General features: G+C 40.6%; 1 protein-coding gene across 3 annotated transcripts in view; it reads right to left on the bottom strand.

Annotated features, from left to right (window-relative positions):
* Positions 1-248: 248 nt before the first annotated feature.
* Positions 249-27925, bottom strand: part of layna (layilin a) — a 99084-nt gene continuing 71407 nt past the window's right edge. For all 3 annotated transcript variants that reach the window (XM_028810260.2, XM_028810261.2, XM_028810259.2), the window contains 2 exons: positions 14575-14677; positions 249-822 (listed from right to left, as the gene is read on the bottom strand). In XM_028810260.2, the coding sequence (XP_028666093.2) occupies positions 462-822; positions 14575-14677 (464 nt within the window). In that variant the 3' untranslated portion in view covers positions 249-461. The remainder of the gene's footprint in view (positions 823-14574; positions 14678-27925) is intronic.

The following is a 27925-nucleotide window of genomic DNA, read 5'->3' as shown; positions in this document are numbered from 1 at the left end:
AAAGTGACCCAAAATAAATAAAATTGAGCTTTCATTTAAGATTGTGCAAGTACAAATTTCACAGTACTCTACACATGAAAATAAGGATGCTATAAACCTATAAATTAAAAAGAAAAATAATTTTCACTAAATGCTCCCATCATATTCTTTTTAATTTACTTTTATATAATGCTCATCTTGGTAGTGGTAAAAATAATAAATGTGATACATTGTGCATTGAAAAAAAAAAAACTGAACCAATAGGCATGTCCTTGATTAAAAATATTTATTTTTGCTTAATAGCATTTGTGTGGGTAGGAAACATATTAAGCAAGAGATTGTCTTGTTTGCCATTCCATTATATTTATTTATTATGGTGAATTATAAAGCATAATATGGAAATCCACATGTAATTCATTTGCGCAGTTTACTCTAAACAAATGGGAAACAAAGTTTTATTTTGTTTTAACCAATGGATTTAATCAATAGCAATAAATTTCATTCTCTACCCAACCAGAGTCATTGCCTCCACCACCCCTGGTGTGGTACCCTTCATATATTTCATTTGTCACAAAACCGCTCTCAGTGCTTGCTAAAGTCACAAAGCCACTTTCTGAATGGCTGCCCCCCATGTTGTCATAATCTCCAGAGAGATTATCTGGAGGGGCATCGACAGAGGAAGCTCGAAATGAAGCATTTTTGATGTCCGGTCTTGCACTGGCCAGGTCGGCATCATGCTGCTGTCTGATCACATTATAAACATCCAGGCTTGGACTGTTACATCTGTTTGGTGCCATCCACAAGTTTGTTTCCTTGGTGGTCATTACAATTCTGTCTTTGCTCCTGTAAAGAAAGCAGAGTTGTACTCATGATGCTCCACTGTAGACTGGATTTTATGTTAGTAACTGTGTGGTGCTTCATCCACACTTGCTACATTTCTATAAGCTGTAGTAATTGGTGATCAGAAACTACAAAGGAAACACAAACTGGAAAATGAAATGTATAACAACTTTCAAAATCCATAAACTTTCACAGTAAAAAAAAATCCTCTTATAGTAGAATCCACTGGTATTCATGGAAAAACAAATTTTAGGACTAAGGTATAGTTAAGGAGGGAAAGTAGTGTGGTAGCTGATCTAGAGTCCAGGGTAGACGTACCAACCTGGTCACTGTTTGTGTGGGGTTTGCACATTCTCCTCATATCTACCTGGACTTTGTCTGGGTCCTCTTATTTCCTACCACTTCCCAAGGACACAGATGTTAAATTAACAGGTGATAGTCTATTAGCTTGAAATGTATAAGTTACTGAGTGCATGAGTAGGTGAGTCCTGCAATAGACTGATGTCTTGCTCAGGACTGGGTCTTGCCTTTTGTTCAATTCTGCTGGGCTCCATCCAGTCTGCAATGGTGCCATGTTTTAAAAAATAAGCTTGAGAAATGAATGAATGGATAAATTATTGGATAAAAAGTCAGGGGAATATGTGTGTTACTCTGTCAGAAGTTTAAATAACACTTCAAAAGTCTGATGGGACAAGTGATCTTTTTTTATATATGAGGGAAAGCAATCTACTTGCTGAGATAAAACTCACACTCCTTTTGCTTGATATTTACATTTAGCAGGATTTGTCCTTCAAGATTGAAGAAAGAAAATGAACATGCTTGTTAATGTTCCATCAGTTCTCTGCCCATCAAGGGCACGTTTATATGTTGTGTGTCCTGCAGAATGTACAGATTAGGTTTTTCCGGCTGATAATGTAGACAGCTTCACCTGCCAAACGTGTTTAGTTAATTTACAGTTGGTCGGAAAAATACGCAAATTGGAGTACACCTTTAGGAATCTGATGGCAATTAGGCAAACTGAAAATTGGACTGACTCGGTTTGTTTAGACACATTGATGTGGAAACTGACACTTTTAGCAAATGTTTTACTTATTTGTTAAATTCAGTAGGATTTTGTCAGATTGTGAAAGGTCCAACTCAGAATCATAACCACACATTAGATTTAATTATAACTTACAAAGTTGAAATCCAAAATTTAAATATTACTCCATTAAATGAATTTATTTCCGATCACTACGTAATTACATTTGATTTGGTTCTTCCCTTACCAATACACTCACAGATTAAAACAAAGACAGTGCAACATTTAGACTGTAATTCTGCTTCAATATTTATAAGATACTTTGAGTAAGTCAAGTATAATTGTGGAAAACAATTTAGATCAGTTAACATCAAATGTAAAACATGGAAAACAATTTAGATCCTTAGAGATGCTCTGGACTCAGTGGCTCCCCTTAAAATAAAAGTGATCAAAGCACATAGAAACTCTCCCTGGTTTAATGAAAACACTCAAGCTCTTAAATTAGAGTGTTGAAAACTGGCTTTGTTGATGGAGATCAACAAAGCTGCATGTCTTTCAAGTTGCATGGACAGAGAGTGTTAAAAAATATAAAAAAGCTCTCTTTAAAGCTCGCTCAGATTACCACGGTAAAATAATAGATAGAAATAATAAAAATCCTCGGGTACTGTTTAGAACAGTGGCTAAATTAACAAAGGGAATTTCAGATGTACAGTGCAAAATACCAACAAATATAAGCAGTACAGACTTTATGAACTTCTTTAACAAGAAAATTAAAAATATAAGATGCCAAATCTCAGCATCACAGTGCAAACCATATACTAGCTTGGCAGAACCCTGTTTAACTTTGCATTCAACACTTTAGAAATTTTAATCCTGTAACTGAGCAGGAAGTCTTGACTTTAATTTCTAAAATGAAACCTACTTCCTTATACCGGGTGCCAACAAAACTAGTAAAAAGTGCAATGGATGGTCTTGCAATGCCTATTCTTAACATTATTAATAGTTCATTATTGCATGGCACAGTACCTAATGGACTAAAAGTGTCAGTCATCAAACCATTACTAAAAAAGTCAGACCTAGACCCACATATACAGTACTTAATAATTATAGACCCATTTCAAATTTACCCTTTCTCTCTAAAATACTTGAAAAAGTAGTCACCAATCAGTTTCAGTCATACATTATGCATCACAATTTACTTGAGAAATTCCTGTCTGGTTTCTGCACTGGTCATAGTACAGAAATTGCACTAACGTGTGTTGTAAAAAACATTCTGATATCCTCTGATGAAGGAAATTCCACTGTAATTATGTTGTTAGACTTAAGCACAGCGTTTGACACCATTGACCATTCTATTTTACTGCACAGGCTAGAAAATAATGTTGGGCTTACAGGCACCGTCCTTGCCTGGTTTAGTTGTTATTTATCAAATCGATTCCAATATGTACAGAAATGTGTGACAGTACTCCATCATTATACACAGAAGTGAGATATGGTGTCCCGCAGGGCTCAGTACTGCGATCTTTACTGTTTTCACTTTACATGCTTCCACTGGGATCTATCAATAGAAAACACCATGTTAATTTTCACTCGAAAACAGATGACACCCAGTTATACCTTTCTTTTGGACCAACTGAAGTTTTTCCAATGTTGTCTTTAATTAGTTGTTTTAGTGAATTAAAGGAGTGGATGGATGAGAACTACTTGTCTTTAAACACTGATAAAACAGCGATGTTAAGGATTGGAGGGAATGACGCTGATCTCAACAGTATTTTGTTGTCACTTAACTCAGTTGGAATCACCATTCATTTTACTGAATCAGTCCACAATCTAGGAGTTATTTTTGACTATAGCATGTCATTTAAAGTGCACATTACAAAGTTGTCTAAATCATGTTTCTTCCATCTTAAAAATGTTGGGAAATTAAGGAGTTTTCTAAATAAACAGGATTCTAAGAAATTAATTCATGCATTTATTTATACTAGGATTGACTACTGCAATGCGGTGTTCACTGGATGTTCAAACTGTTCTCTATATAGCCTCCAGTTAATCCAAAATGCTGCTGCAAGAAGTAATACAAGAACAAGAAAATACGAACACATAACTCCAGTTCTTAAATCCTTACACTAGCTCCCTGTTAAGTTTAGTGCAGATTTCAAAATCCTCCTTTTAACATGTAAAGCCTTAACTGGCCAAGGTCCGGACTACTTGTCTGAACTTATCATGACTTACAAACTAGAATGTACATTAAGAACAGTGGGAGGTCGAGCTTTTAGTTACAGGGCCCCTAAACTGTGAAATGGTCTGCCCGCTACTATAAAAGATGCCCCTTTGGTTTTAACTTTCAAATCCCGGCTGAAGACTCACTACCCACTACAGTTTAGCATATCCAAACTAGAGCTGCTGATTAACTGTACAGACTGCATCTCTGTTGTTAGTTATTAGCGCTAAAACATAACTAATATGATAGTTATAATTTGTTAGTAACCCTCACCTATTCTGTTTCTCTTCTTGGTGCTCAAATGTGGCACTTGGTGCCACTGCCCACCTGCCAAGTTGTTTTGCCTGCCTAAGGTAAAGTCATTCCTGATGGAGGATCGTAGGAATCATCGGGTAGAGGGGTTCTTTCATCGGATTAGCTGGCCCAGCACTGATTCAGCTGTGGAATGGCCAATAAGGGGAGGGAGCTTGATGTTCAAGGTCTCCAGGACTCTGAACAAATCCAAATTGTATTATGTGATATCATCTACTGTTGAATTCTGCTCTGTACTTGTAATATTTCTATTGCACTATTATATTGCATTGAGGATTACTTGTGTTGTTCTGTATTGTATTTACCCCCCTTTTTGACAACCACTGCACGCCCAACCTACCTGGAAAGGGGTCTCTCTTTGAACTGCCTTTCCCAAGGTTTCTTCCATTTTTTCCCTACAAGGGTTTTTTTGGGTGTTTTTCCTTGTCTTCTAAGAGAGTCAAACTGGGGGGCTGTCAAGAGGCAGGGCCTTTTAAAGCCCATTGTGGCACTTCTTGTGTGATTTTGGGTTATATAAAAATAAACTGTATTGTATTGTATTTTTATCTTTTAGTGTTTTTGTAATTTTTTTTTTACCCCCACTCACTTGGTTGTCCTGTGTGTATTGTGTGTTTTGGGGATTTCACCCTGGTCTCTTTCCCAAGAATTACTTGTTTAGGGCTCTCAAGTGTTCAATCAAGTATTATCTAAAGTACCTGCTGTTATAGCCAGAGTGCTGTGGCATTTGCTTTTTAGTAATTGTTTATTTTGCTCCATTTTGTGCTTCACTCATTTTTGTCTGGTTAGTTGTTTTTATTGCTTTTGCTTTAGGATTCTCTGACTATTGCTTGTTGCTCCTGTACTTAGGATATTGTATCTTCTATTGCACTTTTTGTCTAGTGTAATAGCTTATTTTTGTTGCTTTTCTTTTTAAAATGTTTTGGAATTTGTTTTGAATTATTCTGAATTTAGTGTTTTTTTTGGGGTATTTCATAAATGCCAATTTACTTAAATGACAGCAGACATGCTTGAAGAATTAATTCAGATGAATAGAATATCTTAAAAATTACCAGTGAATAAATGACTACTTATTTTGCCTGACTTAAGGTGGTTGGTCCACATAAATATTTAAACAGGATGTCCCCCGTACATCCATTTTCTAAATCTGTTTATCCAGTATTGTGTACATGGCAGAAGCCAACCTCAAACAAGGTGCCAAGTGCAATGCAAAATATATCATGGACGTGCCCACATTTCACAGTCATCAGCAGGCTCAAAAAAGCATATTTAAACTTTGGAAGGAAACTGGAGTAGCAAAATTTTCCATCCATTTTCTAAACCTTCTTTTCCAGTACAGGGTCACCAGGTTCCAGAATCAATCCCAGAAGCAGTGGATTGGACACCAGTCCTTTTCAGCACAGACACAGAGAAAGTGGCGCAGGGCTGTGGGATGAAACCATGTACTGTGGTAGAGAGCCTGTTTTTGTGTTCTTGTACGTTGAGTAGTATGGATTACATTTGTGCTCTTGAGTCATTCTCTTTATATATAAATTTTTATTTCATTTTCAGGTATAAACAAAAAACGATTTTTATATGGTTCCTATGCATAGTGAAAATCATCCCAAGGTACTTTATAAGAAAAGAAATTCAGGGCAAATCTTTACACATTCTATAATTTAGAATTAGAATACAGGTAGGTATAGAGATCATGGTGCCAAAGACAGCAAATCAGTTGTAAGGCTGAACCAGCATCTTTATGTATTATGGCCTGAATTTCTGAGAAACTAGGCAATAGTGCCTGTCAATAACAATGTTATATAGGTATTTGCTCAATAAAGTTGTCTACTTTCATATTTATCACATGTGGAGCATTCTGCTTATTATTACAGAGACTTTACGAGATCATACAAATTCTGTGATACTCATGGAGTGGAAACTCCACAGTGTTTTTGGTATATTAAATCGCTGGTGTCTAACAGTTTCAAAGGACTGGACTTGAATCCTTAGTGAAGTCTGCACATTCTCCACTTGTGTGCTTCATTTTTTTTAACTCCAAATTATTCAAACTTCATCATATATCTCAAAGATTTACAGCACAGGTTTACTGGTAACTTTCAATTGGCCCTGTACGAATGAGTGTACCCTGCAATAGTCCGCTGTCCAGAGCTGACCCCCTGTGACTATGCAGTTGGATTAGGCAGGTTCAGTAAATCAGTGGATAAACAGTTGTGTCTCTTCAACTTGTAGTAATTTTAATTTATTATAAACAATCTAACACATGCAAAAAAAAACTAAAGTGTAGAGATAAGTTTTGGTTTGTGTTAATCTCTATATTACGCATGCTGGCACAAAGTTTCGAAACAGGTGTTTAATTTTATCTCAGTGACATACAGTACTTGTTATAAGCCAATGGCTGAAATTGTTTAAGGTAAGCAGGCAGTTAGGAGAGATTGTGAAAATAAATAGAATGAGGACAGTTTGGATCTTCAAAGCGAAATAGTCCTAGGTGACCAAGATTGAACTGAATGCATATCATGGACAAGTATTGGAATCTCAGGGAGTTTAAACTTGTCTGAAAATAACAGTGCAAATGATTCATCATACAAATGCCTTAGTTCATTGATTTCAGACTGGCCTGTTCCAATACAGAATCACAGGGTGCTAGGGGCTTGTCCTGGCATCATCTGAAACCAACCATGGATGAGGTGCCCATTCTACAGGTTGGGCACACATACACACGGACCTGCTTCTAGCCAGGCCTACCTCTACTATTCATGTGAAAACTATGGCTGTTTGAAGAAAGAGACAGTTTGAATGAGGTAGGCCCAGATAGAATCTGTTAATTATTAGATGGCCCTGAAAATGTGTTACAATTATTAATACAGAAGATCAACATGGTAGACTTTAAAAGGAAAAAGGCAGTTTCTTGTGTCTTAGCTTGCTACAATAGATCTTTAAATTTCTAACTTTTAAATAGCAATCAAGTTCCAAATTAAGTTTATTCTTAGTAAGAGGAAATGACACAACCAGTCATTATCATGCTATTTATAAAACCATGAGAAGAAAGAAAGAACATTACAAATGCCATTATTTAAAGAAAAGGAAAAGCATTCCATGTGAGTTCACGTTTAGCGTTGTCAGATTCTGAGAATGAACCATTAATGAAGAGGTATATCAGAGAATCATATAAACATGCATTTATAAGCACAACCCAAGAACTAATCTCGTGTGGCAAATAAGGGCGCTCTCGTCCCCTTGAATCCTCAGACGACACGTCAGACACCTGGTACAAGTCCAATATGTTGACTTTTATTATAATACTGTGCCCTAAGCACCGCCACTCCACAACACTCCAATAATAAATCACTATTCAAAACACAATAAACAATCAATCCTCTACTCCTCCCAGCAGCTCTGTCGCACTCCCTCCCAACTCCGGCTCAGGCTGCTGGGGTTATCCATAGTCCCTTTATACTTCTTGACCCAGAAGTGTTTCTGTCCCTCAGTCCTTGTGACTCTTAACACTTCCGGGTCAGGTGAAATCTCCTTTTCTTCAACCCGGAAGTATGTCATTGCTTCTGTCCCCTCGACTGTGAAGTACTTCCGGGTTATAAGGCAAATAGAAGTCCCTGGGCCTCCCTGCAGCGTCCCCTGGGGGTCCCCATGGTATCCAGCAGGGCTGTGATGGGAAACTCCAAGGTCCATGATGCCCTGCTGGAACCCGGGGCATCTCCACATTGCAGGGAGAGCTCCACCTCTGGGGGTATTGGCCGGGATAAGCTGCGGCCATACTCCACACTGGGAGGGATTGCAGTCCATTGCAGGGCACACACACATTCAGTTACACATAAAGGGTCACTTTGGACTTCCCACATAACCTAACATGCCCATCTTTGGCTTGCAGCACAATGGCGTTATGATTAGCACTGCAAGACTGTGATCAGATCCCAGCTCAGTCTCTGTTAATGAGGTGTCACGTCACTTGTGCCCACTCACTATACATTATAAGTTTCTGTATATTTTGTGCTCTTCTTTAAACCTCTACATGGCTTTGAAACTGTCCCTTGGTCAAAAACTGCCACTTGGATGCTAGATTAGCTTAAGCCCATCCAATAAGAGGATATTTTGCAAATATAAATCAATCTGGATAAGATGGTTAGAGAAAGAATGGATACAAATCCATCACAAACGAGTTGCCAAAGATCTCTTAATTTTCTGTGTGTATCTCCTTTGTGAACTGGGCTCAGTGCCCTTAGATCTCTTCATACCCAGTCTACCCTTGGCATGGATGTTGACATTTAAATGAGCACAAAGGATTTGTATCAGAAAAAGATGACAGTTGGTAATTGTCTGACTTTGGATGCAATAGTATGAGACTGGGAAAGTTGTGAATCTTGGTTTTTGATCCCCTAAATCAGTTTCTGTTATTTTATATTTATTGGGTTTTCCTTTATATTTATATCTTTTAATCACTATTTTTGTAATGCCACGGCAGTGCCATTTTGTACTATATTTTGGGTCATAGTTGCCACCATTTTGAATTATCCCATGTTACTACAGGTTGGTTGTTGTTGATAATGGCATCCATTTACTACGACGTGACCACCATTTGACAAGTGAAGTTATTGCTGCGTTCCTACTTAAGATGGCATTGTGGTGGTGTCTTTGTCTAAGTTTTTGGATATTTAGAACAAATCTGTATGGCGATATTTAGGAATAAATATTTCTGGCTGGTTTTCTCAACCTTGATTTCTGGTTATTGATTTGGTTTTGGTACTTTCAGTTTTAGTTTTGATTTTTGGGCCTTGACCCCTTGTACTTTAATTATAGTTTGTTTTTCACTCCATTTTCTTGTTCTTAGCTGCAATTCTGTCTGCCCTGATTGATTTTCTTCCTGGCAGTACAAGCAACAGGAAACCATAGAGACATAGTCAACTAAGCATAGTACATCAGACTGTCAGGAAAAGAAGGGAAATGGAACAGCCAAAGTCCTAATTTAAAAAGTGAGGGAAAGGGTGAAAATGTCGAGTGAGAAATTGTCATGACCTGCATATTTTTTACCAAAAATCTGTATATTTCTGCTCCTTCATTTGTTTTGTTCCATTTTGAAAATTTTTTTGCTGTGTTTTAAATGTGTTTATTTATTTTTATTGTTATGAAGGTAATGCCATCAATACGCTGTTTTGTAGTCGTTTATCACTTCCAGAACAGTCAGAACAGTACCTCCCCCAGGACACTAGATGGCAGCCCCCCTGGGTGGCAGTAGTGCCTCGAATTCCCGCAGGGCTCCTTGGAAGATGGAGTTCTCTACAACCTTGTTGGGATCCGGGGGTGCCGCCAGGGGTGCTGTAGTTGTTCCGGAGCCTGTGTGGGCGGTTCTTCAACCACACCCGAAAGTGCAGCCGGAAATAGGTCATCAAACACCTGGAGGACTTCTGGCTGGGCTGTAAAAGGAGCCAGCAGCCACCACTCCAGGAGTCCAGAGTCGGGAGGAGAGGAACTAATTTTGCCGGAATGGAGTGGAGGAGAAGTTAAAGAGAAGTATTGGGATTGTGATTGACAGTGATTATTGGACTGTGTTATGGGCTCATGGTGTTGCGGAAGACATTCCACACGAGCAAAGAAAAATAAAAGCACTTTGTTTTTAGTAGTGTGCCTCCCGCGTCTGTCTGTGTCAGGTTGAGCACTGGTATAGTGCCTCTTATTTTCACACTGGTCATGTAACATGGTAGTCAAGCAACACATTATGCCACAAATGACATGCTTTGTTAAAAAAGACAAAAATATTCATAGAGACAGTGAGGGGCAAACAAATCAAGACTTTTACTCTGAATTTCTGATATTTGGTTAGCAATTCTGGTATGGCCTTTTGATTCTTGTTTGTTTCCTTAGCTTTTCATATCCCTGCCTGTGGACATCTATAGTATCTTTTGTTGCCCTCCTTTAATCATTCCATCCACTGGTCTTTTCTTCCATCCTACCTTTGGGCACTGCTATGTTTCAGCCAGTGTTCACCCCCATGACCAGGGTTCTTTTAGGTACAGTATGTTTTATTCATTTTTTATGTTAACATTGTTGATTATTTAGTTTCTTTAGATCTATATATCTTTTTCCATGTGCCTTGTGTTTTGTGGATGGTCCCCCAAGAGGCAGGGCCACCAGCCCATCACTGTCAAGGGACTGTGGTGAGGAAAATCTACAATTCCTTGTGGTTCAATTAATATACTGGCATTCATGACCAACAACCTGTGTCCGCAATATCTGAAAATAAAGAAAGGCAAAGGTCTCAATAATATTGATCTGCTCAGCTCTGTAAAACATTTGATGGTGTTCTTAGAATAAAGAAAATCAGCCGTTCTGGAAATGTCTGCTGTGGCAGAATGAGGGCACCAACAAGCCATAGAATTAAATTCCAGTTTGAATTAACAAAAAGAATTGTCTTCTAATAATAATAATTCATTACATTTATATAGCGCTTTTCTCAGTACTCAAAGCGCTATCCACACAGGGAGGAACCGGGAAGCGAACCCACAATCTTCCACAGTCTCCTTACTGCAAAGCAGCGCCAACTACCACTGCACTACCTGTGAGGACGTTTAATTAAGAAACTAGTTAGAGTTTGAGGCCTGACTTCGCTGGTCACTCGTGTCACACACGTGCGCATGGGAAACAGTTAAAAGGTCTAAATAATGGCAATTATTCTACGCCAGACCAGGGGGTGGCAGAGTGTGCTGTCTCTGTCTCTCTCAGTCTCTTGCAGACCATTCACAGGAAATCCTGCTCAGTTCCGGTGTCGATGATGACATCACTTCCAGTTCCGATGATAACGCCACTTCCGGTCATGAAGATGTCACTTCCGGCTCTGGTGCAGACAATGACGTCACTTCCGGTTCTGGCGCTGCTGACGTAATTTCCCATCCTATCTGTTAAAACCATAGACATATATAGATAGACGCTGCATTCACTGTGTTGCCCAGGCGACACGATATGTCAGTGCGTACGCCATATTGCGAGTGGCAAAAGTGCCATTTAAACTAAAACAGGTAAACATGGAAACCGGGTTTTCTGATGAAAAAACAATAACGTTTAAAACAGTATCGTTTACATACAACAGATTTTGGCGAATCGTTTACATGCAATTATTTATATCCATTTATACACTAATAATGACAATTATTAAATAATAATAATTATTATTATTATTAAATCCTCCCATATAAGTAACACTTTCTCAGACTGCCTTCTTCCATCTCCGAAACATTTCTAGACTTCGTCCCGTTCTTATGCAACACAGTACTGAAGTATTGGTTAATGCCCGAGTCACCTCACGTATAGATTACCGTAATGCCATTCTATGTATCATCCCACAAAAACGTATCCATCGCTTACAACTTATTCAAAATTCTGCTGCCAGGATAATAACCTGTTCTAAATCCACTGAACATATTACACCTATTCTCTCTCAACTTCACTGGCTCCCTGTTAACTACAGGATACAATACAAAATACTGCTCTTAACATTTAATGCTCCCCCCTACCTCACTGATCTCCTACAGACTTACACGCCGTCTCGCTCACTCAGATCCTCATCTGCAGCTCTACTTTCTGTACCGCACATCAAACTGTGTTCTATGGGAGCTTGCGCGTCTCTCATAGTGCTCCTCAACTCTGGAATTCTCTTCCCTCTCATATACGTCAGCTCGATTCAATAACACATTTTAAAACTACCCTCAAAACTTATCTTTTCAAACTGGCATACCAATTGTGAATTTTGCACTGTTACTGCCAGTTATCTTTGTTTGTCTTTCTTTTAACAGTGAAATGATACACTTAATGACAAAAATAAACAATTTTATTGTATACAAATTAGCTTAATAATTTCTGAAAACATTTCACTCATTCCTCTCTCAATGTCTCTCTCTCTCACACACACACGCGCACCCACACACAATGTGATTACTTAAATATATACAGGATAGGATCTAAAATCCATTAAACAGAACGGTCTTACATAGCTTTTTCCGTGTGTTGCCACTCTGTAATTTGAAAGTATTCAGTCTGGCAATATGGTGCAGCCTTAGTTTGTGGAAGACAGACACAACTAAAGACATGAGCATAAAATGATGGTTGTCAATTTCAAACTGTGTTTCCTCAATGTGCTCCTTGAGAAAAAACACATCATTTGAACCAATCTCAGCCTGAACAAATTGATTGATCAAAGATACACTCACAGCTTGCCCTAATGTCGACTGTCGGATAACACACTCAGCTAATTTGACCACCTTGACTGTACTCTCAGAAGGAATCATCAAACCTCCTTTGTTTTTTTAATGTGAGCAAGTGGTAGCTTTGATCATATGATGTCGGTACAGCATCTGTTACCAAACTAGCACGGCACACATCACAGGACAGCTTTCCCAAAATCCCATCTAAGGGCTACCTCCCACTGCTTCCTGAGATGGATTTCTTTGGGAAACTTCCAAAGTTTGAGAAATGTTTACAGCTAACAAAAATCTACATAGTTAGTGACTAAATACGTTTAGCCAAAACGTTGTTTGGAGACTCACTTGAGCACATAAATGCATAGCTTTGCTAGCTTAGCCTGGCGTAGCTAAAGTTAAGATTATAAAACGGGATTTTTTTATGGCCAAATATAACCAAAACAATTGTTCAGCTTTACCTATGAAATATAATCCCTGTGATCTGGTTTGGAGCGTACAGCGGTTTGTACAATCCCAAGCAGCACATGCGTGAGGCATCTTTATCTATTACTTCACGCCACAGCAGTGCCACTCGCAATATGGCGGCGACGTTGACGTATGATGCTGCTGGTCATGAGGCGTCTAGTAATTCTACGTCTATGGTTAAAACCACCATCTTTTATCAATACAAGTCAGTTCTGTTTTGGACTCTGTTCTGTGAACATCACACATTTAAAAACTTTTGCAGCCGGGAAAACAATATACAGGTGGCTGCCCCAAATCTTCATGATGTCTGTGACTCATTTATTTGACACCTGTTGAATCACTTTATATCTCATTTCCGTTCTGAGTGGAGTGAAGAAAAAAGTAAGTCATTCAGAGAACTGAATCTTAAAAACAAACAAGTCAATTAAAAGTCAATTCAAAATTAAAAGTTTGAATGGGAAGAGAAGTTAACAATAAAGCAAATCACATAAATTCTGACAAACAGAGTTCTTGAAAAACAATTTACTGCAGGATACATTCTGTCTTACCAGGCCAGCCATACCACATACACTTCAGAAGAAGTCATCCACCTGAGACTTGTGGAGACCGACCACGAAAAGCTTGGGTTGCTGCTAGAAGAGGTGTCGGCAAGGCCAACAGTGGTCTGATTGTGTATCCCAAAGCCCCAGTGCACTGACGGTGATACTATGCTGTAACAATGCTGCTGTCCTTTGGATGAGATGTAAAACCAAGGTCCTGACTCTCTGTCATCATTAAAGATCCTTGGGTATCCTTCATAAAAAGTAGGGTTGTATCCCGATGTCCTTGCTAAATTGACAACCACGGCCTGGTCATTCTGGCCCCCTATTCATCCCATCTCTAATTGGCTAACTATGTCTCACCCCTTCACCACCTAACAGCTCATGTATGGTGAGCATACTGGCGTAGTAAGAGTGGCTGCCAGGTGAATGTTGCACATTAGTGGTGGTTGAAGTGGCAACTCACTCACTATGTAAAGTGCTTTCAGTAGTGAGAAAAGTAAAGAATAGAGTATATAAATGTAAAGAATTGCTATTGATTAGGAGTACCCAAGAAAATCCAGAAGGATACACTTGGAATTGAACCCAGTTTCCTAACACCTGTAAGGCACTTGCCATGTCTAGCAAATGATGATAGAATCACTGAAGGAGAGGCCCCCGTTTACAAATAGGCCTTGAATGGCCCCAGGCGACAACAAACCTATTTTTGTTGCCATGCAGCAGTAGCGAAGATCGTGGTCAGGCCCAAGACATAACAATATGAAATTGTCTGGTCTATTAAATACTGCCTCTGTTTTTGTGACTCTAATTGTTCTGCTTTGGAGACTAACAACTATGGTTCAGTTTGCAGTATAAGTGGACAACAACCATTTTATGCACTAGCAACTCAAAACTGAATAGTAAGATTACAAAACAGACACAGGGTTTTGCCTTAGGATGCATTTAGACACACGTGAATAACAAAGAACACATTTTAGGGCATTATAAAGAACTCACCTTTGAGCAAACAGCTTGAAACAGAACACTCCTGTAGCAACCAACAACAGCAGCAGGAGTGGAATCATTGGGATTACAATGTATATAATGTTTAACGCTGTGCCTGCAAGAAATAAACAGGTTAAAGTTAAAATGCATGTTGAAGCCACTCAGAATGAGACACTGCTGTGCAGGACTTTTATTCAAGTTATGTGTTTTTTACATTTACATGGTCAACTGTGGTCTCTATGATCTGCTTCATAGTCCAGAAGATTCCAGCTCTGTCTGATCCAAGTATCCACCAAGCTTAGTAACTACAATTCATATTATAGTAGATCTCGGTATCATCTAGATCAGGGGTTCTCAGGTTCACTCCTGGGGTACCACTGTGGCTGCTGGTTTTACTAATCAGTGGGTCACCCTTACTTCTAATTGATTTCATTTTCTTCTTCTCCTCCTCTTATTTTGCATGTACACGATTTGCCAGTATGATATTTACTTTAAGAAATAATTCAGGAATTTTGTATTGTTTGTCATAGCTTTTTATTATCATATTCTGTCAAATGCAACATCCATCCATCCATTATCCAACCCGCTATATCCTAACTACAGGGTCACGGGGTGCCAATCTGCTGGAGCCAATCCCAGCCAACACAGGGTGCAAGGTAGGAAACAAACCCGGGGCAGGGTGCCAGCCCACCGCAGAGCACACACACACACACACACCAAGCACACACTAGGGACAATTTAGGATCGCCAATACACCTAACCTGCATGTCTTTGGACTGTGGGAGGAAACTGAAGCACCCGGAGGAAACCCACGCAGACACGGGGAGAACATGCAAACTCCACACAGGAAGGACCCGGGAAGCGAACTCAGGTCTCCTTACAGTGAGGCAGCAGCACTACCACTGCCCCACCGTGCCGCCCACCAAATACAGCATTTTAACTAGAATTTGCTCCCTTAATTGTATCCAGATTCTGATAGCTAACGACAAGAAGTGTAGACCCTGGTGCAAATGACTCCGAATGCTAAAGGAAAGCAGCCGCTTCAGTGTCATTCACTTGTGTGCTAATTATTCAGAAAAGGCTTAAATAACCTGAACATTTCAAAAGTAGAGAAATAATTTCACCCCAGTGAAAATACAAATGTTTATAACATTCAAACAAAACTGCAGTCAGTCATTTTTGGATCGACACAAAGACGGGAGAATAACATCTTGTGTTAACTGAGAAGTCCAGTTGCTTGGAGTAACACAGCTCTGAACTTGTAAACCACTGATTTAAGCCTTTCCTCAGCGCACAAATGAAATGACACTGAGGTTGCTGCTCCATTTTGGCATTCACTGTTATTTGCACCTGTACTGCCTCTCTGTAATTGTCAGTGTTTATATAAAATTAAGGGAAGACGCACCACAGAAAAAGGGGCAATGAAAAGAAAATTGTAAAAAAAAAAAAAAGCTAAACGTTTAAAGCTGTGCTAATAACACATTTCTCCAGATATCATGCTAGAATACTTTTCTAAAAGCAAAATAATAGACGGAAAAAAGACCAGCTAATTAAACAATTAAATAAATTAAGACACAATTAATAAGTGAAACTGGTTGGAATAAAAACCTGCAGTGACAGTCGGAGTCCAGGGCTGAACCTGCGCACCAATGCACTACATCATCCCAACAGGTTATGATTCCTGTCAGACATTTGCGTCTGTAACCGTTCCATAGTCACTCCATATTTTTTATTTAGTTATTTGCCTTATACAATTTCTTTTATTAGGAATTTGTTATTTTATGCATACTCCATGGGGTCAGGACGCAGGGTCCACTATTGTACAGCACCTCTGGAGCGACTGCAGGTCAAGGGCCAAATTGAGAAGGATCCCTTTTGGCAGTAATGGGATTCGAACTAACAGTCTTCAGGATACTGGTGCAGATCCTTAGCCTCACAGCCACCACTAGTGAGGCTGAGACAATGGACTTCAAACCCTAAGGCTGATGATTCAGTTCCTGCCACTGACTTATGGTGTATCCTTGAGCAATTCATTTAACCTTCTTCCAACTATAAGACTATAATACTGTACCCTGATCATCTATATATATAATTCACTAAGGCACGCAAGACACCATGGAGCATGCAAGACAGAGCCACGCCCGCCCATCAACTCTAAGACAATGGGATACGACGACAACTCACAGAGCCACGCCCACCAACTCTAAGAATTCACTAAGTCCATGGCAAGCAAGACACACGCAAGACAGAGCCACGCCCACCAACAATTCACTAAGCAGCCGACCATGGCACACGCATGACAGAGCCACGCCCACCAACTCACAGAGCCCCCGCCCACCAACAATTCGAGCGAAAGCGAAAGCATTTGCCAAGAATGTTTTCATTAATCAAGAACGAAAGTCGGAGGTTTGAAGATGATCACATACCATCGTAGTTCTGACCATAAATGATGCCGACTGGCGATCCGGCTGTGTTATTCCCATGACCTGCCGGGCAGCCAACCAGGTAACCAAAGTCTTTGGGTTCCAGGGGGAGTATGGTTGCAAAGCTGAAACTCAAAGGAATTGACGGAAGGGCACCACCAGGTGTGGAGCCTGCGGCTTAATTTGACTCAACACGGGAAACCTCACCTGGCCCGGACCCGGGGAGGATTGACAGATTGATAGCTCTTTCTCGATTCTGTGGGTGGTGGTGCATGGCCGTTCTTAGTTGGTGGAGCGATTTGTCTGGTTAATTCCGATAACGAACGAGACTCCCTCCTGCTAAATAGTTACGCGACCCCCCGAGCGGTCGGCGTCCAACTTCTTAGAGGGACAAGTGGCTTTCAGCCACGTGAGATTGAGCATTAACAGGTCTGTGATGCCCTTACATGTCCGGTGCTGCACGCGCACTACACTGAATGGATCAACGTGTGTCTACCCGGTGCCGAGAGGTGTGCGTAAGCCGTTGAACCCCATTCGTGATGGAGACCGGGGCTTGAAATTGTTCCCCACGAACGAGGAATTCCCAGTAAGTGCGGGTCATACACGCACACTGATTAAGTCCCTGCCCTTTGTACACACCCCCAGTTGCTACTACCATGGTCGGGTGACTTGGTGGATTATATATAGAAAAGCAGCCGAAACCGCAAAGAACAATGATAAGTCAACGTGGCTCAGAGGTGCATGTGGACTGTAGCAAAGACGAAAGCGACCGAGGAGGTGTTTGGAAAATGAACAGTCAACGTGACTCACAGGTGCATGTGGACTGTACACAGACGAAAGCGACTCAGGTGAGGAGTTGGAGGCGGGCAAATGAGCAGGCAGTGCATACTGAACGATGACTAAGAAATCAGCAGACTAGAATGGCGGGGGGGCCGGGGCGGATGGGGCCATCCCTCGCTCTGGGAGGTGGAGGCGCGATGGCGGTCCTCCAGTTTTCAGTCACGGACAATTGTATGTTGCCCTCTCCAGAGTTCCATCTTTTCATTCACCTACAGTTGTATCCTCAAACCCACCCCATTTGGACAACTGTGTCTTTCAGGAAGTGTTCACCCATCAATACATAATTATGCGGCGTATGCTACGCTGCGGGTTGGCTAGTATACAGTAATTTGCTTTGGATGAAGGAATCAAAAAATTTGCTACTTTTCCTGCATATTATACAGTATAGTAAAGCTACTGATTAACGGGTAAAAAATGTTTGCGATTAATTTTTTTAATGCAACTCCTAAATGTGTTAATTTAATTTGGACAATTTCACATTTAATGAAACAGCATCAAATGAATCCAAGTCTAATTTGACCATTTCCTATGTTGTTTTGTGATAATGGTCTTCATCCACACACACCAGTAGAGCTGCCACTTGTCCCTTGTCAGGTGGGATCATCCCGTATTGGAACATAAAATACAGTGTACAAATACTGAAAGAGTAAGGGACGAGATTTGTCCTGTATTTCCACACACATCGTTTCATATATACTGTGGCGGACAGCCAGGACCCATACCTGGCCGGGACGCCCCTTTGTCACTAGATCCAGGGGAGCAGCCATGGGAGCCAAACTACATCCCTCTGAACCTTTGTTGGCAGCCCCCCTGGGTTGCGTCGGGGCCACTTTCGTGGAACACCTGAGCTCATCTTGGTTGGGCTCCGTGGCCTCCTCCAGAGGGAGCTGCATAGAGCTGCACGGCCAACGAGCCCGTCTGGGCGGGAGCGCAGCCACACCCGGAAGTAGGTCAACGAGCACCTGCAGCACTTCTGGGTGGGCTATAACAGGAGCCTGCAGCCACTACTCTGGGTGCCAGAGTCGTGAGGAGGAGGACGAAGCTGCCCTGGGAGGAGTGGAAGACAAAGTGTGTGATTTGGGGTGATTTTTCTTTCTTTGTTTTTGGGACTGTGTTGTGCCTGTGGGGATTACGGGGAAGACGTGCCCCACAGATGAAGAAAAAATAAAATCTTTTTGTTTATTTTACCCGTGTCAGTCTGTGTCGGGTCGGCGCCAATATCACAATACACAAGCTCTTCAAAGTGCAGACAATAACATGAGAACAATTAAACCAGTTATACAAGCGGAGTGAATGAGTTTCATTTTCAAGTTGTTCTGGAGCTGCAGACAGACAAGCACCGTGCGCTGAGTGAAATTGCACATTGAGCATCATCCTTGCCATAATGCGGTGTTTACATATTGTCAGTGTTAAAAATAAATAAATAAATAAAAAGTCACATCACACAGTATTGTGGAACATCCAGAACAAGACGCTACATGTACAATGTCTTTTTCAGTTACCCAAGGAGGGATATTTGACCTGAAACAGCATAGTGCAGGTGCTACCCAGGTCAGAGCAGCTAAAGAGCAGATGACACAGACTGGCATTGCCCGATTCCTTATACCTAACTCATACCTCTCCCAAACCAATTATTAAAACTGTTTTTTTTTTATTACAAATTAATCACTGACTTATTTCTGCTTTGTTGATTGTCACACATGTGCGATTGGGAGACATCTGAAAGGCTTTAAGAATAGTACTACCATGCCAGACCAGGGGGTGGCGAGCTGCACTAACTCTCTTTCTCAATCTTCTGCAGACCATCCATGGGAAATCTTGCCAGGTCCCGGCACCATGGATGACGTCACTTCCATTTTCCAGCACCAGTGATGACATCACTTCCAGTCCCGGTGCCATGGATGACGTCACTTCTGTTTTCCAGCACCAGTGATGACATCACTTCCAATCCCCGTGCCATGGATGACGTTACTTCCAGTTCCGGGAACCAGTGAAGATGTCGCTTCCTGGTCCAGAAGATGTCACTTCCGGTCCCAATGACGTCACTTCCGTTCCTGGGCTTTAAAGCCGCCATCTTTTCCTATTATAGTCAGTTCTGTTTTGGACTTGAACCTGTGATCATCTTGATCAATTTAGAACCCATTTGCAGCCAAGGCACAATATATATGGGTGGCTGCCCCAAACCATTTTATGTCTGTGGTCTGCTTTTGTGACAAGATAAATATTAATATGCTTAAATGAATATGGCTGATTACGTTTAGGGCATAAATTAATATGGCTGATTACGTTTAGGGCGACATGGTGGCACAGTGGGTAGCGCTGCTGCCTCGCAGTTAGGAGACCCGGGTTCACTTCCCGGGTCCTCCCTGCGTGGAGTTTGCATGTTCTCCCTGTGTCTGCGTGGGTTTCCTCCGGGTACTCCTGTATCCTCCCACAGTCCAAAGACATGCAGGTTAGGTGAATTGGCGATTCTAAATTGTCCCTGGTGTGTGTGTGTGTGTGTGTGTGTGTGTGCACACGCCCTGCCCAGGGTTTGTTTCCTGCCTTGCGCCCTGGGATTGGCTCTAGCGTGACCCTGTACTTAGGATATAGCGGGTTGGATAATGGATGCATGATTATGTTTATTGTATATATGCCATATCTGTGGATGTTTTCCCACTGCATATGCATTCCTTATAGGTAATTTCGATATTCCACACATTTTCCTGATAGACTTTGAAAGTGTCCAGTCCCCACCTTCTGCATTATTACAGGATGAACATGAAAAGTTTTTGTTATGTATATCTTACCAATCAGTGGTCTGTAGCCAAGCCCCTCAGACACCCACAGTAGCTGCTTTGCTTAACCAGACCATTTGTTTAGTTTCACTCGTATCAATATGTGCCTTTTAACACAGTCCTATTACTTTTCTAAATAAACTGGTTTTTAAAATGCAAGCAATTTACAATGAACAAGCAAAGGTGTGAATGACAATTAATTAATCAACTGCCTTTAGGACAAACTGTGATGTGCGGCCGCACCTGTTCTGCAGAATTAATCTCCTTTTCAAGAATGAATCAGACAGAAAAATGCTTAACAAATACATCAATAATTCTGTATAAAAGTCTGTAATGTCTGCTCTTGTTTTGCAAATTTCATCAAGAAATAATAACAAAATTGTAACAGCATTTGATATGTGGGCTTGTAACAATGGGCCAGGTGCATTGTACACTGTGACATTAGCCAGCCTGGCTGAAGAAGTCCTTTTTATTTTGTGTGTAGCTGGTGGGATTTTAACTTCAGGTGGGAGATGAACCATGGCAGCACTAAGGGTGAGCCTGATTTAGGTCGTCATGGCATTGTGTCACGCCCTTCACCATGTAAGCTTAAATGTAACAGCGTTTGAACTGCAAGAATCTAACAAGATAAAATTCTGCTCCTGCAGATAACAATGGCACTTGCCACCCAGGCTATAGAGGCTTATTTTTCACTCAACCATTTAGGTTACTTAATTATCTATTTCATGGAGGTGCTTGGAGTATAAGGGCCAGGGTTCAGATCCTGGTAGGTGAAGAAGCATGGAAGTTGTTAAGGATGAAGAGCTAGGAGTGAACCTGAATATATCACTGACACTTTACAATTCACCCTGATCATGTTTGATGTGTGCACCTTATATGTTAAAGCAATGGCACAGTACTTGCAAGTAATGACGCTAGCTACCCAGATTACAGAAGTTGTTCTTTAGCTCAGCCATTAGTCCACATACGTGTTTCGTCTAAAGACGGGCTATGACTGTAGGGCTGCGGTCTGATCTGGCGCCTAAGATGGAAAGCGTCATGTCAGGGACTAGGTGGGAAGATGTAGCAGGACTTAATTTGTCACACCCTGTCGGTACATTATGAGTCTACAAAAAGGAGGTCAGCTGAGGCAACAGCATAACAGAAAGAAAGTGGCATTGCCAGATACAATAGAAAAAGATAGAAAAAGAAGGGAAAAACAAGATGTGAGGGGGCAGTTTTTGTTGGTATGTTAGCCAAAGCAGTGATATATGGTGAAGTTCATGGCTGACTCCTTCAGAGTCAGATCTACAAATATATGAACCCAAAAGAGCAGTTTATTCACTATTCATTTGGCAGCATGCACATTGACTGCTGGTTACGTTTCAAATCTCATCAGCATATTTTACACTCACAAAGGTAAGGTACATATTGGCTAAGAAAGTACGTTACATTTATAGCGACAAGAGAGAGCGCATTTGCGCTGCACTCTCCATGTGTTCTAAATTTGCCGTTGCAATTCCACAATTCGTAGTCATTCAAAGCAAATGAAAGTATAGAGTGGTGTACAAAAAAAACAAACTATTTTGACCTTAATTGAAATATTTAGTTGTTTTTAAAAGCTTTCATTCTGATGCTTTAATTAATTTTGATAGACTGTTCAGCAAAAGGATAACAAGAAGAACAAAAGAATATTTTATTTAAGGTCAAAATTTAGTTTTTAAATATTGGATTGTTTTTTTCTTAGTCTTGTCCCATTTTTTTTATAAAATTAAAAACCGCTTATGGTCTTACCTTTATTTGTAATTGAAGTCCATGTGCCTATCCTTCTCCATGAAAATCTCTGTCACTTTCTTATAAAAGTCCTCATTTTCCTTTAGTTTTAAGAGTCTCTCTTTGACTTTCTGATATCGCTAACTAATTGGCGCCTCTGCATAGAAGAACAGCAGCAACAAGCACCTGTTGGGCTCACATGCGCCCCCTTCAGTGTGGCACGGTACTGTCTGCCTCACCTTGTGCCTTTTCACTGTGGTTTTATGTCCGATCAGCAAGACTAAATATGTCACACACATTCATTAAAAATATTAGCCAGACTGTGGACAGTCAGGGTGTATAATAAACGCATCTGCAAACATTATATTGGCGACATACAGAGAGACATCAACAGGCAGCGCCAATTGCATGCATCAACCCAGTGTGTGAGGGTGAGCGCAGTCCGAGGTGAGGTGAGGCTCGTCGCTGCCACACCTTGCATTTCTCCCCTTTATTTGAACAGGAAATGCGCAAGTTCAGCGATTTTGACTATAAAAATGATCAAAATTATTGGAAACATACAGAAAACAAATTTATAGCACAGACAAGTGGACAAATTTAGGTTATCATTATTAGGTTTTTTGCTCTTCATGTGACCACATATCCCTGAGCCAAAGCATTGCTCATTTGGAATGCCAAGATTTCATTGACCCAGGCCAGATTTATTTTGTTATTTGTTGTCTACTAAGTGATCACTTTTCGCGTGTACATTTTTTAATTAAACAATATGATTGTGCCAAATGGCATTATTTTTTGTGTAAAAACCTTTTTTAACGTGAAGAAGTAAATACATCAACTTTAATGTCAATGATTTAGGATACATATCCATACTTAAGGTACAGACATCTTGTCTTGATAAATTTCGACAACTAGATGAGTCTACTGCCATATGACAAACAACACAAAACAAATTTTACTTTGTCCTTTTTCTGATTCATCAAAAATAATCCAACAGCAAAAGCTTGTAGAACCGCCTTTTAACAGCATGAGCTTGATCTCACATCATAATAAAGGAATTCTGCGCTACTCCACCTTACAAAACTGCTTCAGTATATTGATGTTGGAGGTTATTTATTTATACACATCTCTCTTAGCTTTCCATCACACTATCTCAACAGCACTGAACTCTGGACTTTGACTTGACTGTTCCAACACCTTAAATCTTTTCTTTTCCAGCCATTTGTTGGTAGATTTGTTGGTGACTTGAATGATTCAATTGTGGTCAAACTGCCACTGTCGGACAGTGCACGAGAAAGTGTCATGAGCCTTTTTTTACTTGGGCGTAGCAAGAGACACTTTAAACAAAACTGAGCTACAATATTTGACATAATACTTAAAATCAAATCCCTAGGAATTTAAGAGAACCTTTCCCTTTGGAATTGCTGGACTGGACCTCTCACTCTCAGTATGGATCTCTCTATCTGTACAACTGAATGACACTCTTGTGAGCATATTCTAGACTTCTATGCACCTTGATTAATGATGGGATTGACCATAACTCACTTTTGCCAGATTTGATGGTCAAGCATATGTACCAATCAGCTAAGAGTTGGACATATGTGCACCCAAGAAAGTAAAATGTCCACTCCTTCCTTTATAATCCAGTATCAGCATGAACAGCCCAAGTTCTATGAACCAGGTTAGCCTTGGTTCAGGGTGTTTTCTCTGTAGCAGAATCCCTATTGCCTAGTGTGTAGCTTCCTTCACGTGGATTTGTGAACTTTGTTTATAAACTGAAACTCATCTCTTCACAACAGATGGGCTCGAATTTAGATAAGGATATCATGTTAGACGTAATGACTACAGGGTGTACCGGTCCTACAGCTTTATAACAACCTTCTCCACCATAGCACTTGAGGGCTGATATGAGGTCCTTGTATCAATACACCGTGTTTGGTTTTCATCAAGCATAATGGCCAAACTGCTACACTTTGGCTTCATCTATACAAAGGACATTTTATCAGACATCTTGTGGTTTATTCAGATATAAATTTGCCAGCTTCAGCTGAGCTGCTGTATGCTTTTTGGAGGGAAGTGTTTTTCTCATGTCTGGCCTCCAATGAAATCTAAAGTTGTCTTTTTCTGATGGTAGAGTCGCAAACTGTACCATGTACCATGTTGGTAGGGGCCCATAGACCCCCTGACCTAGCTTTGGGGTTCCTTACAATATGACAGAGCATCACAGGTCTGATATTTGGGTGACTATCCTGTAACTCCTACTCCCAGTAAGGTTGAATGTTCTCCATCTGTAAATAATCCTTCTCACTGCAGCATAATGAACTCTTGGGAAAATTATCTTATAATTTGTTCCAGAAGAATGAGCAGTAACCCCTGCTTCATTTACAGTAGATCATTGCAAGCTTTTATTTTGTCCTTGAAATTGCATTACCACAACCATGAATGCTCCAGGGTGAACAGTCAAAGGTTCTTCTTTTATATAAAGATAGCAGCACTTCAAGATTATTAACTAACCACCTCTGCATGTTGGTTTATTGGGTGGCACGGTGGCGCAGTGGGTAGCGCTGCTGCCTCACAGTTGGGAGACCTGGGTTCGCTTCCCGGGTCCTCCCTGCGTGGCGTTTGCATGTTCTCCCTGTGTCTGTGTGGGTTTCCTCCCACAGTCCAAAGACATGCTGGTTAGGTGGATTGGCGATTCTAAATTGGCCCTGGTGTGTTTTTGTGTGTCCTGCAGTGGGTTGGCACCCTGCCCGGGATTGGTTCCTGCCTTGTGCCCTGTGTTGGTTGGGATTGGCTCCAGCAGACCCCCGTGACCCTGTGTTCGGATTCAGCGGGTTGGAAAATGGCTAGATGTTGGCTTATTTTTTGGTTAAATACAAAATGACAAAGAAAAATCTGTCATGCACGTTTTGTTATTTGAGGTTAGATTTATGACATTTAAGACCTGGGGCCTCATGTAGAAACGGTGCGTACGCACAGAAATGTTGCGGACAAACGTTTCCACGCTCAAATCGCGATGTATAAAACCTAAACTTGGCGTAAAGTCACGCACATTTGCACAGTACCTCATACCTTGGCGTACGCAATTTCTCCGCTCGGTTTTGCAGAATGGCGGCACCCAGCGTCAAAGCAGCGCTACTGTTCTTAGATCCACATTCCTGATGCGGCTTTATAAATACACTGAAACTAACTGCATATTGTTTATTAGTGTAATGCATCTGATTGTAATTAACCTGCAGCAATATAATGGTCCAGGGAATAGCCATAGTATTCCAAATACCTTAACTGCTTTAGCTTTGTAACTCTCACTGCATCTTCTTCTTCTTTCAGCTGCTCCCGTTAAGGGTTGCCACAGCAGATCATCTTTTTCCATATTACTCTCACTGCACTACTCGGAGTATTTATATCACTGTATCTGAGTGAGGAATCACAGCAGCAGCTGATCGGAAAGAGAAATATCGGTACACAGCATGAAGCAGACGCTGCCTGAGCCACGGCAAAACGCTTCAGAGACTTCCCTGTACGGACTTCGCGGTTTAGAAAAAGTTTCATCACAAGAACTATAAATGCACTAAATCAGTCCATCAAGTGCTCCTTGTAGAACTGTTTGTACTTATAAGTTCAATTACCTCACTGTAAACTTGCACTACAGTTATAATATTGCACAATCTGCACCACTTTATAAAGCGCATATTTACATATGATGACAATATCATTTTTAAGATGAAATGCAGCAAAATATGTTGATTATAGTATACAGATAAAACTTTAACTTCATTTAAATAATCTGTATTGTTAATAATTAAACATGTGAGGACACGGTGCCGCAGCGCTAGCTAGTTCAGGGATTGTTCCTGCATTGCGTTGTATTCTTGCTCGTGCTGACGCGACACTGGAAGGATAGACGGATAGAATAATTAAACATGTACTACGAAGATATTTCAATGTTCCTTAAAAGTTTTGAAGAATCGGTGTTTTAAGCTTACAAATGGCTTCACGTCTATTACATAGCTGATTGTGTGGCGATTGGGTTTTTGGAGAAAGAAAAGTAAGGACAGGAATTCGAGGTTAGTACGTTTGAAAGAGACAGTACTGCTACAATAAATTATTTCATCGAAGGTCGCGCATGGCGCAGCAAGCCTCTTACGTGAGACATTAACAAGCACTGCACCACCGTGTTCCCATGTTTAATAACATGCTTTAACTGCTATCATCATGAAAAAGATATCACGTATACATCTCAGTATTTTAATTATTCAGAGAGCTGTAATATCACGAATGTAATGGATTATATGTCCTGTCGGAGAAAGAGAAAGCCCGTTTAAGAAGCAGGTAGTGATTCACACACATTGAGCACATAGAAGATCAAATACAGAACAAAGCATTTAATGTGCTACTTTAGTTACAATGGGAAATCAGAAACTAGTAAATTAAACTATTTTAAGATGAAGTTTATGATGTTCTACTTTAATGGCAAAATAAACTACGTGATTAAAGTGGAAATTTCGAGATTAAAGTTGACATTTCGTGCTTTTTTCCCACTGTGTGCCTATTTTTTTTGTCTGTACCCTAATAAGCTTTCATCATGACACTCAGACGGTGGGCTACGACTCGCCTTTTCACGGCAACTTTGATATGTGATTTCTTTTTTATTTTGGGCACTGTGCGACTTTGCGAACTTGAGCTTTCGAGTTTCTCCGACTCTCTGTCACTCGATCAACTTTCTTTTGTTGATTATACCACTGTTTAAACCAACAAAGTACGTTTTTCCTTTGCCTCCACTTGGTATTCGCTGAAATTCTTATATTTCCCCCATTCTTTTCCCATTGTCTTTTCACAGAAGGCTATTTATATCAATTTGCATATTCAAAGAGGCATAATTCTGGGAGGAGTTGGGGCGGGACAGAATGCACGTGCACATGCATTACTTTCCACGCTGATCGGGATTTATGTAGTGGAAGAACGTGAAAGTTTGCGTGCGCACAGATTCCTGCATCTGGATTTTTCTGTGCGTACACACATTCCCGCTTTTGTGCTTACGCCATGTTATAGTGTGAGTTCTACGCACGGCGTTATACATGAGGCCCCTGGTGTGGACTAGATGATTCGTAATCTATACATATAAAAGGCAAAGCCCTCACTGACTCATCACTAATTCTCCCACTTTCCATATAGGTGGGAAGCTGAAATTTTGCGTGCTCATTCCTTGCAGTGTACTTACAAAAGTTAGGTATGTTTCATGTCCTATTGCAACACCCAAAGGGGGGAAATGGGTGTACCCCCTAAACTATATATATAGGCCCCTGGTGTGGACTAGATGATTCGTAATCTATACATATAAAAGGCAAAGGCCTCACTGACTCCTCACTATTTCTGCAACTTCCAAAATACATAGGAAGCCCAAATTTCCCATGCTCATCCTACACTGTACTTACAAACGTTAAGTATGTTTCATTTCATGCCGTGACCTGTAACGAACTTTAGAAAATAACATCTACTTTTTGGCGGTTCTCACCATTATGCCGTAAGGAACTTTCAAAACTGACCTCTCGTTTTGGTGGTTTTATTCCTTAT

This window comes from Erpetoichthys calabaricus, chromosome 9 (assembly GCF_900747795.2).
Source record: "Erpetoichthys calabaricus chromosome 9, fErpCal1.3, whole genome shotgun sequence".
NCBI classification, from domain to species: Eukaryota; Metazoa; Chordata; class Cladistia; order Polypteriformes; family Polypteridae; genus Erpetoichthys; species Erpetoichthys calabaricus.
This window is presented reverse-complemented; position numbering and strand designations above follow the sequence as displayed.